The sequence below is a fragment of the Salmo trutta genome, chromosome 38 (genome assembly GCF_901001165.1).
Source record: "Salmo trutta chromosome 38, fSalTru1.1, whole genome shotgun sequence".
In the NCBI taxonomy this organism is placed as follows: Eukaryota; Metazoa; Chordata; class Actinopteri; order Salmoniformes; family Salmonidae; genus Salmo; species Salmo trutta.
In genome coordinates this window covers 33,794,926-33,807,745 of record NC_042994.1, presented here as the reverse complement: position 1 = coordinate 33,807,745, position 12,820 = coordinate 33,794,926, and the positions used below count along the sequence as shown (strand labels likewise).

The 12,820-nt window shown below is 44.9% G+C and overlaps 1 protein-coding gene across 1 annotated transcript; it reads left to right on the top strand.

Moving 5' to 3' along the window:
- Positions 1-4,935: 4,935 nt before the first annotated feature.
- Positions 4,936-11,045, top strand: LOC115178084 (zinc finger protein 835). Its single transcript, XM_029739122.1, has 4 exons — positions 4,936-5,069; positions 7,159-7,256; positions 7,948-8,140; positions 9,970-11,045. The coding sequence occupies exons 2-4, from the start codon at positions 7,254-7,256 to the stop codon at positions 11,043-11,045; spliced, it is 1,272 nt and encodes a 423-aa protein (XP_029594982.1). The 5' UTR covers positions 4,936-5,069; positions 7,159-7,253.
- The last annotated feature ends 1,775 nt before the right edge of the window (positions 11,046-12,820 follow it).

The following is a 12,820-nucleotide window of genomic DNA, read 5'->3' as shown; positions in this document are numbered from 1 at the left end:
TTACCTGTGGCTGATTGGCTGAGATTATACGCCATTTTCCCAAAACAAACCACCTTTTCCATCCCTCTTCAGAAACAGAGTTAATCTAAGAAAACCCTCCTCAGTCTTCTGGAACCCTGACCCTGACCCTGGAACCCTGACCCTGGAACCCTGACCCTGGAACCCTGACCCTGGAACCCTGACCCTGGGACCCTGGGACCCTGACCCTGGGACCCTGACCCTGGGACCCTGACCCTGGGACCCTGACCCTGGGACCCTGACCCTGGGACCCTGACCCTGGAACCCTGACCCTGGGACCCTGACCCTGGAACCCTGACCCTGGGACCCTGACCCTGGGACCCTGACCCTGGGACCCTGACCCTGGACCCTACCTGGAACCCTGACCCTGGAACCCTGACCCTGGGACCCTGACCCTGGAACCCTGACTCTGGAACCCTGACCCTGGGACCCTGGAACCCTGGGACCCTGACCCTGACCCTGGGACCCTGACCCTGGGACCCTGACCCTGGGACCCTGGAACCCTGACCCTGGGACCCTGACCCTGGGACCCTGACCCTGGGACCCTGACCCTGGAACCCTGACCCTGGGACCCTGACCCTGGGACCCTGACCCTGGAACCCTGACCCTGGGACCCTGACCCTGGGACCCTGACCCTTGGACCCTGGGACCCTGACCCTGGGACCCTGACCCTGGAACCCTGACCCTGGGACCCTGACCCTGGGACCCTGACCCTGGGACCCTGACCCTGGGACCCTGACCCTGGGACCCTGACCCTGGGACCCTGACCCTGGAACCCTGACCCTGACCCTGTGTACACGTTCGAGGAGGAAACTGCTGCAGAAAGTGCCAAGACTGTCAAGTTGTATTGGAAAGCTGATAAGCAGACAATTCATCAGGTTGACGATGGATATTTTACCATGACCCTGGGACCCTGACCTTGGAACCCTGGAACCCTGGAACCCTGGAACCCTGGGATTGAGTCTTATTTTCCAGTAGGGACAATGACACACATTTTAAATGCCAAACACCAGAATGTCTTTTCCAAGAAGTGCTGAATGTTCCTGAATGGTCCTGAATGTTCCAGTCTCAGTCCTGACTTTAAATCTACCTGAAAAGGTTGAAATATTACTGTCCATCAATGATTCCCAACCAAATTTTATTTTAAGTTTGAGCAAATTGTGACAAAAACAATGAATATATATATATATATATATATGAGTTGTTCAAGGTTGGTAGAATCTTATTCAAAATAATGTTTAATGGCTGCCTAGTATTAACTAAGGAGGGTGGAGACTTAAGTCAAATTATGTTTCATATTTGTAAAATAAATAAATAAAATATTGTATAGTTCTGTAGGAGGAAGACAATCCTAACTAATCTCTTTTTTTAAATGTAATTTTAAGGGGTCAAAATGTGAAGCCTGTAATGGGTGTAGACGTTCACTAGGCAGTGCACCTGTACACCTAGAGGGAGAGAGACTTATTTCACTCATTAAAATGCTAATCCTTTTAGAACATTTTTTACATGCGTTTTTCTGGATATTTTTGTTGTTTTTCTGGATATTTTTGTTGTTATTCTATCTCTCACTGTTCATATAAACCTACCATTAAAATTATAGACTGATCATTTCTTTGTCAGTGGGCAAACGTACAAAATCAGCAGGGATCAAATACTTTTTTCCCCCCACTGTAGAGGGAGAGAGGGGGGGTTAGAGGTTAAGGGTCATACAGTATGTTAAAGGACCTCTATATGAGAGAGAGAGAGAGAGGGGGGGTTAGAGGTTAAGGGTCATACAGTATGTTAAAGGACCTCTATATGAGAGAGAGAGAGAGAGGGGGGGGGGTCAGAGGTTAAGGGTCATACAGTATGTTACAGGACCTCTATATGAGAGAGAGAGAGGGGGTTAGAGGTTAAGGGTCAAAAATGTGTTATGTAAAAATTATTTCATACTCCACATTTAGGGGGGGCCACAAGGGGGTCCAAAATTTTTGTCACAGGGGTACTGGCCCCCCCTGCCCCCCGCTAGTGTCTGACCGACAAATCTGGGTTTGGCGGATGCCAGGAGAACGCTACCTGCCCCAATGCATAGTGCCAACTGTAAAGTTTGGTGGAGGAAGAATAATGGTCTGGGGCTGTTTTTCATGGTTCGGGCCCCTTCGTTCCAGTGAAGGGAAATCTTAACGCTACAGCATACAATGACATTCTAGTCTCAGGGTTGTCTGGGATAGCTCTGTGTGTGGTAGCCCCAGGGTTGTCTGGGATAGCTCTGTGTGTTGTAGCCCCAGGGTTGTCTGGGATAGCTCTGTGTGTGGTAGCATCAGGGTTGTCTGGGATAGTTCTGTGTGTGGTAGCCCCAGGGTTGTCTGGGATAGCTCTGTGTGGTAGCCCCAGGGTTGACTGGGATAGCTCTGTGTGTGGTAGCCCCAGGGTTGTCTGGGATAGCTCTGTGTGTGGTAGCTCTGTGTGTGGTATCCTCAGGGTTGTCTACGATAGCTCTGTGTGGTAGCCCCAGGGTTGTCTGGGATAGCTCTGTGTGTGGTAGCCCCAGGGTTGTCTGGGATAGCTCTGTGTGTGGTAGCCCCAGGGTTGTCTGGGATAGCTCTGTGTGTGGTAGCCCCAGGGTTGTCTGGGATAGCTCTGTGTGTTGTAGCCCCAGGGTTGTCTGGGATAGCTCTGTGTGTGGTAGCCCCAGGGTTGTCTGGGATAGCTCTGTGTGGTAGCCCCAGGGTTGACTGGGATAGCTCTGTGTGTGGTAGCCCCAGGGTTGTCTGGGATAGCTCTGTGTGTGGTAGCTCTGTGTGTGGTATCCTCAGGGTTGTCTACGATAGCTCTGTGTGGTAGCCCCAGGGTTGTCTGGGATAGCTCTGTGTGTGGTAGCCCCAGGGTTGTCTGGGATAGCTCTGTGTGTGGTAGCCCCAGGGTTGTCTGGGATAGCTCTGTGTGTGGTATCCTCAGGGTTGTCTGGGATAGCTCTGTGTGTGGTAGCCCCAGGGTTGTCTGGGATAGCTCTGTCTGTGGTAGCCCCACGGTTGTCTGGGATAGCTCTGTGTGTGGTAGCCCCAGGGTTGTCTGGGATAGCTCTGTGTGTGGTATCCTCAGGGTTGTCTGGGATAGCTCTGTGTGTGGTAGCCCCAGGGTTGTCTGGGATAGCTCTGTGTGTGGTAGCCCCAGGGTTGTCTGGGATAGCTCTGTGTGGTAGCCCTGTGTGTGGAAGCCCTGTGTGTGGGAAGCCCTGTGTGTGGTAGCTCTGTGTATGGTAGCATCAGGGTTGTCTACGATAGCTCTGTGTGTGGTAGCCTCAGGGTTGTCTGGGATAGCTCTGTGTGTGGAAGCCCTGTGTGTGGAAGCCCTGTGTGTGGAAGCCCTGTGTGTGGAAGCCCTGTGTGTGGTAGCCCTGTGTGTGTGGAAGCCCTGTGTGTGGGGTAGCCCTGTGTGTGGTAGCCCTGTGTGTGGAAGCCCTGTGAGTGTGGTAGCCCTGTGTGTGTGAAAGCCCTGTGTGTGTGGTAGCCCTGTGTGTGGAAGCCCTGTGAGTGTGGTAGCCCTGTGTGTGGAAGCCCTGTGTGTTTGGTAGCCCTGTGTGTGGAAGCCCTGTGTGTGGAAGCCCTGTGTGTGGTAGCCCTGTGTGTGGAAGCCCTGTGTGTGGTAGCCCTGTGTGTGGTAGCCCTGTGAGTGGGAAGCCCTGTGTGTGGAAGCCCTGTGTGTGGAAGCCCTGTGTGTGTGGAAGCCCTGTGTGTGGAAGCCCTGTGAGTGGAAGCCCTGTGAATGGAAGCCCTGTGTGTGGAAGCCCTGTGTGTGGAAGCCCTGTGTGTGGAAGCCCTGTGTGTGGTAGCCCTGTGTGTGGAAGCCCTGTGAGTGGAAGCCCTGTGTGTGTGGAAGCCCTGTGTGTGGAAGCCCTGTGAGTGGAAGCCCTGTGTGTGTGGAAGCCCTGTGTGTGTGGAAGCCCTGTGTGTGTGGAAGCCCTGTGTGTGTGGAAGCCCTGTGTGTGGAAGCCTTGTGAGTGGAAGCCCTGTGTGTGTGGAAGCCCTGTCCTTTTGTCAGCAGTCATCGAAACATATTCCAATCAGCGATAGGAAAGCAGTCCTATTAACATAATCTCTGATTCTAGTCACCATTTCTAAGCCTGTGGCTCAGTTGGTAGAGCATGGTGTTTGCAACGCCAGGGTTGTGGGTTCGATTCCCACGGGGGGCCAGTACAACAAAACAAAATGCATGAAATGTATGTATTCACTACTGTAAGTCGCTCTGGACAAGAGCGTCTGCTAAATGACTAAAATGTAAATGTTAGAGGGAACTTGTTTGGTAGTTGAGGGAGAGAGGGGGGTGTATGTAAGAAGAAGTTAGTAGGGATTTATTTGTTTTATTTAATTTGACAAAAATGGTAGAGAATTATTAAGCAAACCGTGATATTTGATCGTATCCTCCAGCGGGTGGCAGTATGGACCTCAAACGTTTGTTTTGCTGAGCGATATTATAGTAGAGAAGAAGAAGTTAGCCAGTTATTCAGCCACCTCGGTAGCTTGACGCTGTTGGTGTGACGTATAATGTAGTGGACGGAACTCTTCCTTCAACAGCAACAACAGTTCGTCAGCCACCTCCGTAGCTTGCTAGACAAAATAGCCGAACCAATAAAGCTCTTTAGACGCTTTAGTGTATATTAGCCACTGTGTTTTAAACCCACTTCTGTCGTCTAGTTAGTTATCCGATTTAATTTCATATTTACGGTGTTGTTGTTATTGGTCAGCTAGCGGGCTGGTTAAGTTAGCATTAGCCTAGCTAACTAACATCTCCGACCATGAGCTCACTAAGCTACTCTCCTGTTAAAGACGACGACGAGGAGGAGGAGGAGGTCTGCTGGACGGAGGAAGAGGGTCTGTGGCTGAACGTTGTCGTGAAAGAGGAGGAGGAAGAGGAGGATGTCACAGTAAAACAAGAAGAAGAGGAAGGTGAGGCTGTTACAGTGAAAGAAGAAGAGAAAGACGTTTCAGTGAAAGAAGAGGAAGAGGAAGCAATTTTTGCCGAGGAAGGGGAGGTAACTGTCACATCGAAAAAAGAGCAGGAGGAGACAGGAGGTAAGATTAACACACCAGGAAGTACTAATCTTAAAAACAGAGGCACAAACTGCAGTTGTTTAAATCTCCCCTGTGGCTCAGTTGGTAGAGCATGGTGTTTGCAACGCCAGGGTTGTGGGTTCGATTCCCACGGGGGACCAGTACGGGGGAAAAATGTTTGGGGGTTTTAAAGGGGCGATCTGCAGTTGTTGAACTGATGTGTGGGGTTTTAAAGGGGCGATCTGCAGTTGTTGAACTGATGTGTGGGGTTTTAAAGGGGCGATCTGCAGTTGTTGAACTGATGTGTGGGGTTTTAAAGGGGCGATTGTTGTTACATCCACATTTGGACTTATAGTCATTGATACTTGAAGGATTTAGCACATTCCTTAGTTCAACTGTCGTATCCCAAACACTGTATTGGCTCAACATGGGGAAACACTATAAATGTTATTACTGTATTATATTACTATACTATAATGATGTCGTGGATGGTCTGTCCCTGCATCCATAGGTCTGTCTATGCATTTGGAGTGGATACATTTCTCCAGCTCCATCTGTCAGGTTATTACGAATGGATAATTCCATGGTAAAGTAAAAATAATAATAATAATAATACATTTTGTACAACTATTTTAAGCTATAAGGACTAGTTTGTGCAGATACAACGTTTGTTAACAGAATAAAACTAAAGGAGACTTTTTTACCGTAGTTCTGTTAACCAAACTGTTCATCTGCAGTTTTTACAGTAAATGTTTTTTTTTGTTTTTTTTTTAATGTATTTACTGTTCAGAGTTGTATGGTTTGTTAAACTTTTAAATCAAAATTAGAGTTTGTTTAAATCAATGTTTTTTTGTTTTGTTATACATTTTACAGTAGAAAACCACAGTCTCAGTGTAAATCAATGGTTTTTTGTTTGGTTATACATTTTACAGTAGAAAACCACAGTCTCAGTGTAAATCAATGTTTTTTTGGTTTGGTTATACATTTTACAGTAGAAAACCACATTTTACAGTAGAAAACCACAGTCAGTGTAAATCAATGGTTTTTTGTTTGGTTATACATGATTAGAATAGAAACAAAATGGCTGCCCTGTCACATGTTTTGGTAAACAACTGAGGTTAGTGGTGGCTGGAGAAATGTAACCACTCTCTCAAATTCATAGAGAAAGCTATTGTAGCAACCTTAACCCAAAACCTAGTGACCTCGTCAAGAATGTCAGAACTCTTTTTGAGTAACAGTTAGTGATCAAATTTTATTGGTCACATGGTCACTCAGAACTCTCAACTCAGAACTCAGAACTCTCAGAACTCTCAAGAACTCAGAACTCAGAACTCTCAACTCTCAACTCTCAAAACTCTCAACTCTCAGAACTCTCAACTCTCAGAACTCTCAACTCTCAGAACTCAGAACTCTCAACTCTCAGAACTCTCAACTCTCAAAACTCTCAACTCTCAGCTCTCAACTCAGAACCAGAACGAAACCCGCAACGTTCCAGAACCTTGTCACCTCTCACCTAACCTGAAACCAAAGGTCCTTGTGTGACCTTGTTGAGAACCCGGGATACTGCCCCTGGTAATAGGAGGAGGTCGGTTCGATGGCATAGTCCCCCCTCTTAATTCGCCTACGTACGGTCTGTGATTTCAGAGGAGGTAGAGAATAAACTGCATCTGAACATTTTATGGTACTTTTTATATGATGATTTGAGAGCTTTTATGTTTTTTTTTATAAAAAATGTTTTGTAAAGAAATCAGGAAGTATTCTGGATTTAGAGATGAAGAAAATCTTGAATTTGAATTTAGGAAAGAAGTATTCCCTTTGTGCAGATGATCTCTGAAGCTTGATAGGATGAGACAAGATCAGTTGTCATCCGTTTAAAGGTTTTTTGTTTGTTGGGTTTTCTAATTTCTTATAAAAATTAATGAAAACTTTGCAAAAAAACACAAATGCTTCTAACCAAAGTTGACTATTTAACTTGATTCACTAGTTGTTTAGTCCCTGTAGGATTCTGTGACAGCTGTCACACACACCACATGGACAAAATGGCTGAATTTTTTTACTGTGGCAATAACATTTTTACATGGCAATCTGTGTGACTTTCTTGTTCACACAGGTGAGAGACGTGAATATCGTGGATCCTCTGGGGATCCTCAACAACAACATGATGCTGACGAGGCAGAGAAGAGTTTATCCGGATCAGAACACCACATGGTACTTACCTAACATCACAACGGTCTGGTCTAGTTGGTACAGCTCGGTCTGGTCTAGTTGGTACAGCTCGGTCTGGTCTAGTTGGTACAGCTCGGTCTGGTCTAGTTGGTCCAGCTCGGTCCGGTCTAGTTGGTACAGCTCGGTCCGGTCTAGTTGGTACAGCTCGGTCCGGTCTAGTTGGTTCAGCTCGGTCTGGTCTAGTTGGTACAGCTCGGTCCGGTCTAGTTGGTACAGCTCGGTCCGGTCTAGTTGGTACAGCTCGGTCCGGTCTAGTTGGTCCAGCTCGGTCTGGTCTAGTTGGTTCAACTCGGTCTGGTCTAGTTGGTACAGCTCGGTCTGGTCTAGTTGGTACAGCTCGGTCTGGTCTAGTTGGTACAGCTCGGTCTGGTCTAGTTGGTACAGCTCGCTGGTCTAGTTGGTACAGCTCGGTCTGGTCTAGTTGGTACAGCTCGGTCTGGTCTAGTTGGTTCAGCTCGGTCTGGTCTAGTTGGTACAGCTCGGTCTGGTCTAGCATACAGCTCGGTCTGGTCTGGTTGGTACAGCTCGGTCTGGTCTAGTTGGTACAGCTCGGTCTGGTCTAGTTGGTACAGCTCGGTCTGGTCTAGACCGGGTTTCTGTAAAGTTGTTAAGGACAGTGAATGACAGAATCCGTAGTGATATGTGTCCGTGTTCCCCTCTTCATGGTTACCAGGACAACGCTAGCATGCCCCCCTCCACCCTCCCAGAGTCCCCGGGTCGTACCTCTTCTGGTATCACCTTACTGCTGGGTCTGAAGAGGGTGTCTGTGCTGCTGGTGGACTGCAGGAAAACACTGAGGCCGAGCGGAACTAGAAGAGGAAGAGGAGGAGGAGGAGAGGAGGAAGAGGGAGATTTGACACATCAAAGTAAGTTCTGTAATAAGTCTTATTCAAGAGGAGGAGGAGAGGAGGAAGAGGAGGAGGAAGAGGAAGAGGGAGTTCTGTAATAAGTCTTATTCACACACTTTATTCTAATGTTTATGAAATGCTTTTAGTTTTATTTGGTAGCACTTATTTGTTTTTCCTTCGCTTCCAACCCCCTTTTTGATGCGTGGAACGGATTTGACTGGGGCTAGGTTTACATAAGGGTAGCAGGGCGGCAGGGTAGCCTAGTGGTTAGAGCGTTGGACTAGTAACCTAAAGGTTGCAAGTTCAAATCCCTGAGCTGACAAGGTACAAATCTGTCGTTCTCAGTGAAAATAAGAATTTGTTCTAAACTGACCTGCCTAGTTAAATAAAGGTTAAAAAATAAATTTAAAAAAAGGGTGCTAATTTTAAGAAACTCACAAAAGCTCTGACGAAGGCCGTGAGGCCGATGCATAAAATAGTTTTTGGTTTCAATCTCATTGGTCCCTTTATTAATAGATGGACTGAAATGTAGATCCCAGTGTCTCTCATTGGTCCCTTTATTAATAGATGGACTGAAATGTAGATCCCAGTGTCTCTCATTGGTCCCTTTATTAATAGACAGACCTACAGTATATACATTGGCATTCGGAAAGTATTCTGATCCCACGTTTAGTTACGTTTCAGCCTTATTCTAAAATTGATAAATCATCAATCTACACTAAATACCCCATAATGACATCACAATACCCCCATAATGACATCACAATACCCCATAATGACATCACAATACCCCCATAATGACATCACAATACCCCCATAATGACATCACAATACCCCCATAATGACATCACAATACACCATAATGACAAAGCAAAACCAGAAAAAACATACCTTATTTACATTTATTTACGTAAGTATTCAGTCCCTTTGCAATGAGACTCGAAATTTAGCTCAGGTTTCCATTGATCATCCTTGAGATGTTTCTACAACTTGATTGTAGAGTCCACCTGTGGTAAAATTCCAATTTAATCCATTTTAGGGCTGGAACGTAACAAAAGGTGGGAAAAGTCTGAATACTTTCCGAATGCACTGTATAGTATTCATTTCAAAAGAAAAATTTGTTATGTCCCAATCCTGGATAGGCCCTTTAATTATGTGATGATTTATTGATTTGTATTTACAGTGTTTCTGTCTGTTATATAATAATACAGTCTCCTCTCTCCCTCTATATAATAATACAGTCTCCTCTGTATAATAATACAGTCCCCTCTCTCCCTCTATATAATAATACAGTCCCCTCTCCCTCTATATAATAATAATACAGTCCCCTCTCTCCCTCTATATAATAATACAGTCCCCTCTCTCCCTCTATATCATAATAATACAGTCCCCTCTCTCCCTCTATATAATAATACAGTCCCCTCTCTCCCTCTATATAATAATAATATAGTCCCCTCTCTCCCTCTATATAATAATACAGTCCCCTCTCTCCCTCTATATAATAATACAGTCCCCTCTCTCCCTCTATATAATAATAATACAGTCCCCTCTCTCCCTCTATATAATAATAATACAGTCCCCTCTCTCCCTCTATATAATAATACAGTCCCCTCTCTCCCTCTATATAATAATACAGTCCCCTCTCTCCCTCTATATAATAATAATAACTTTATTGTAATAATAAAATCATCGACATTACTAATGCGTGAAAAATGAAGACCAAAAAAAACAACTGTTTTTCACTTCACCTTCTTATTAATGTTAGAAGACCGTTTTCTTACAAGCGTTTTAAACATTAATGACAATGACAAATTACAGCGACTGTCTGACTTTTGTCATTCACACAGGTGAGAGACGTGACTATCTTGGATCCTCCGGGGAGCCTCAACAACATCATGATGCTGACGAGGCAGAGAAGAGTCTCTCCAGATCAGAACTCCTCAATAAACACCAGCAGAGACCTACAGGGAAGAAACCTCACTGCTGCTCTGATTGTGGGAAACTTTGCAAATCTTTATCGGAACTTAAAATACACCAGCTAGTAAACACAGGAAATAAACCTCACCTCTTTTCTGACTGTGGGAAGAGTTTTTCAACACCACAGTCATTACAATATCACCAAGGAATTCATACTGGAGAGAGAACCTATGGCTGTGATGTATGTGGAATGACCTTTACCACCTCGAGTGAACTGATTTTACACCAGAGAACACACAACCACACGCATTCCAGAGAGCCATACCACTGCTCCGACCGTGGGAAGAGATTTGTTTCATCGAGCAGTCTAAAACAACACCAGAGAAAATGCTCAGGAGAGAAGCCTTATAACTGTGACGTGTGTGGGAATTATTGTGTTACGTCAGCATCTCTGGCTGTACACCGGCGAACCCACACCGGAGAAAGACCTTTCCTCTGCTCCGACTGTGGCAAGAGTTTTGTTAGGTCAGAACATTTAAAATCACACCAGAGAACGCACACACTAGCCAAGCCGTATGTCTGTGATCAGTGTGGGAACAGATTCACTCAAATCGGTACTCTGGCTTCACACCAGAGAACTCACACTGGAGAGAAACCTTATAGCTGTGATCAATGTGGGAAGAAATTCACTCAGTCAGGAAGCCTGACTATACACAAGCTAACGCACACTCGAGAGAGGCCTCACCACTGCTCCGACTGTGGGAAGAGTTTCACTTTTATTGGGACTTTAATACGCCACAAGCGAATCCACACAGGAGAGAAACCTTATGGCTGTGCTGTATGTGGGAAAGGTTTTACTACATCAGGCAACTTGATATCACACCAGAGAACACACACAGGAGAGAAACCTTATGGCTGTGCTGTATGTGGGAAAAGATACTCTGATTCAAGATACCTGATTAAACATCAGAAAATACATGCAGGAGATCCACAGAGTGTAGAATGATCTCCACCACCAGACCTGGGTAGTAGAACACAGAGTGTAGAATGATCTCCAACACCAGACCTGGGTAGTAGAACACAGAGTGTAGAATGATCTCCACCACCAGACCTGGGTAGTAGAACACAGAGTGTAGAATGACCTCCAACACCAGACCTGGGTAGTAGAACACAGAGTGTAGAATGATCTCCAACACCAGACCTGGGTAGTAGAACAAAGAGTGTAGAATGATCTCTTTGTGATAACTGTTGATGTTGCTGGATGGATGGTTCAACTTGTTTCCCCATTAAGCTCTAATGTCACATGATCAAATGTATAATTTGTACGTTTAAAATGAGCATCCAGACAATAAATATCATGTTTTGGAGATCCTAGAAGCTGTAACATTTAGATTGGCAACTATAACATTTAGGGGGATGGTTGTCACTATCAACCCCATTATAATAAATCTACTGGTGGATGGGGATGGTTGTCACTATCAACTCCATTATAATAAATCTACTGGTGGATGGTTGTCACTATCAACTCCATTATAATAAATCTACTGGTGGATGGGGATGGTTGTCACTATCAACTCCATTATAATACATCTACTGGTGGATGGGGATGGTTGTCACTACCAACTCCATTATAATACATCTACTGGTGGATGGGGATGGTTGTCACTACCAACTCCATTATAATAAATCTACTGGTGGATGGTTGTCACTATCAACTCCATTATAATAAATCTACTGGAGGATGGTTGTCACTATCAACTCCATTATAATAAATCTACTGGTGGATGGGGATGGTTGTCACTATTAACTCCATTATAATAAATCTACTGGTGGATGGGGATGGTTGTCACTACCAACTCCATTATAATAAATCTACTGGTGGATGGTTGTCACTATCAACTCCATTATAATAAATCTACTGGTGGATGGTTGTCACTATTAACTCCATTATAATAAATCTACTGGTGGATGGGGATGGTTGTCACTACCAACCCCATTATAATAAATCTACTGGTGGATGGTTGTCACTATCAACTCCATTATAATACATCTACTGGTGGATGGTTGTCACTATCAACTCCATTATAATAAATCTACTGGTGGATGGTTGTCACTATTAACTCCATTATAATAAATCTACTGGTGGATGGGGATGGTTGTCACTACCAACTCCATTATAATAAATCTACTGGTGGATGGGGATGGTTGTCACTATCAACTCCATTATAATACATCTACTGGTGGATGGGGATGGTTGTCACTACCAACTCCATTATAATACATCTACTGGTGGATGGTTGTCACTATCAACTCCATTATAATAAATGTACTGGTGGATGGGGATGGTTGTCACTACCAACTCCATTATAATAAATCTACTGGTGGATGGGGATGGTTGTCACTACCAACTCCATTATAATAAATCTACTGGTGGATGGGGATGGTTGTCACTACCAACTCCATTTTAATAAATCTACTGGTGGATGGGGATGGTTGTCACTATCAACTCCATTATAATAAATCTACTGGTGGAGGGGGATGGTTGTCACTATTAACCCCATTATAATAAATCTACTGGTGGATGGGGATGGTTGTCACTACCAACTCCATTATAATAAATCTACTGGTGGATGGTTGTCACTACCAACTCCATTATAATAAATCTACTGGTGGATGGGGATGGTTGTCACTATCAACTCCATTATAATAAATCTACTGGTGGATGGGGATGGTTGTCACTATCAACTCCATTATAATAAATCTACTGGTGGATGGTTGTCA

Bases quoted from the DNA above. Each gene is read 5' to 3' on its own strand.
- LOC115178084 (XM_029739122.1), top strand. The intron at 8,141-9,969 runs GTAAGTTCTGTA...TCATTCACACAG, and splicing joins GGGAGATTTGACACATCAAA to GTGAGAGACGTGACTATCTT.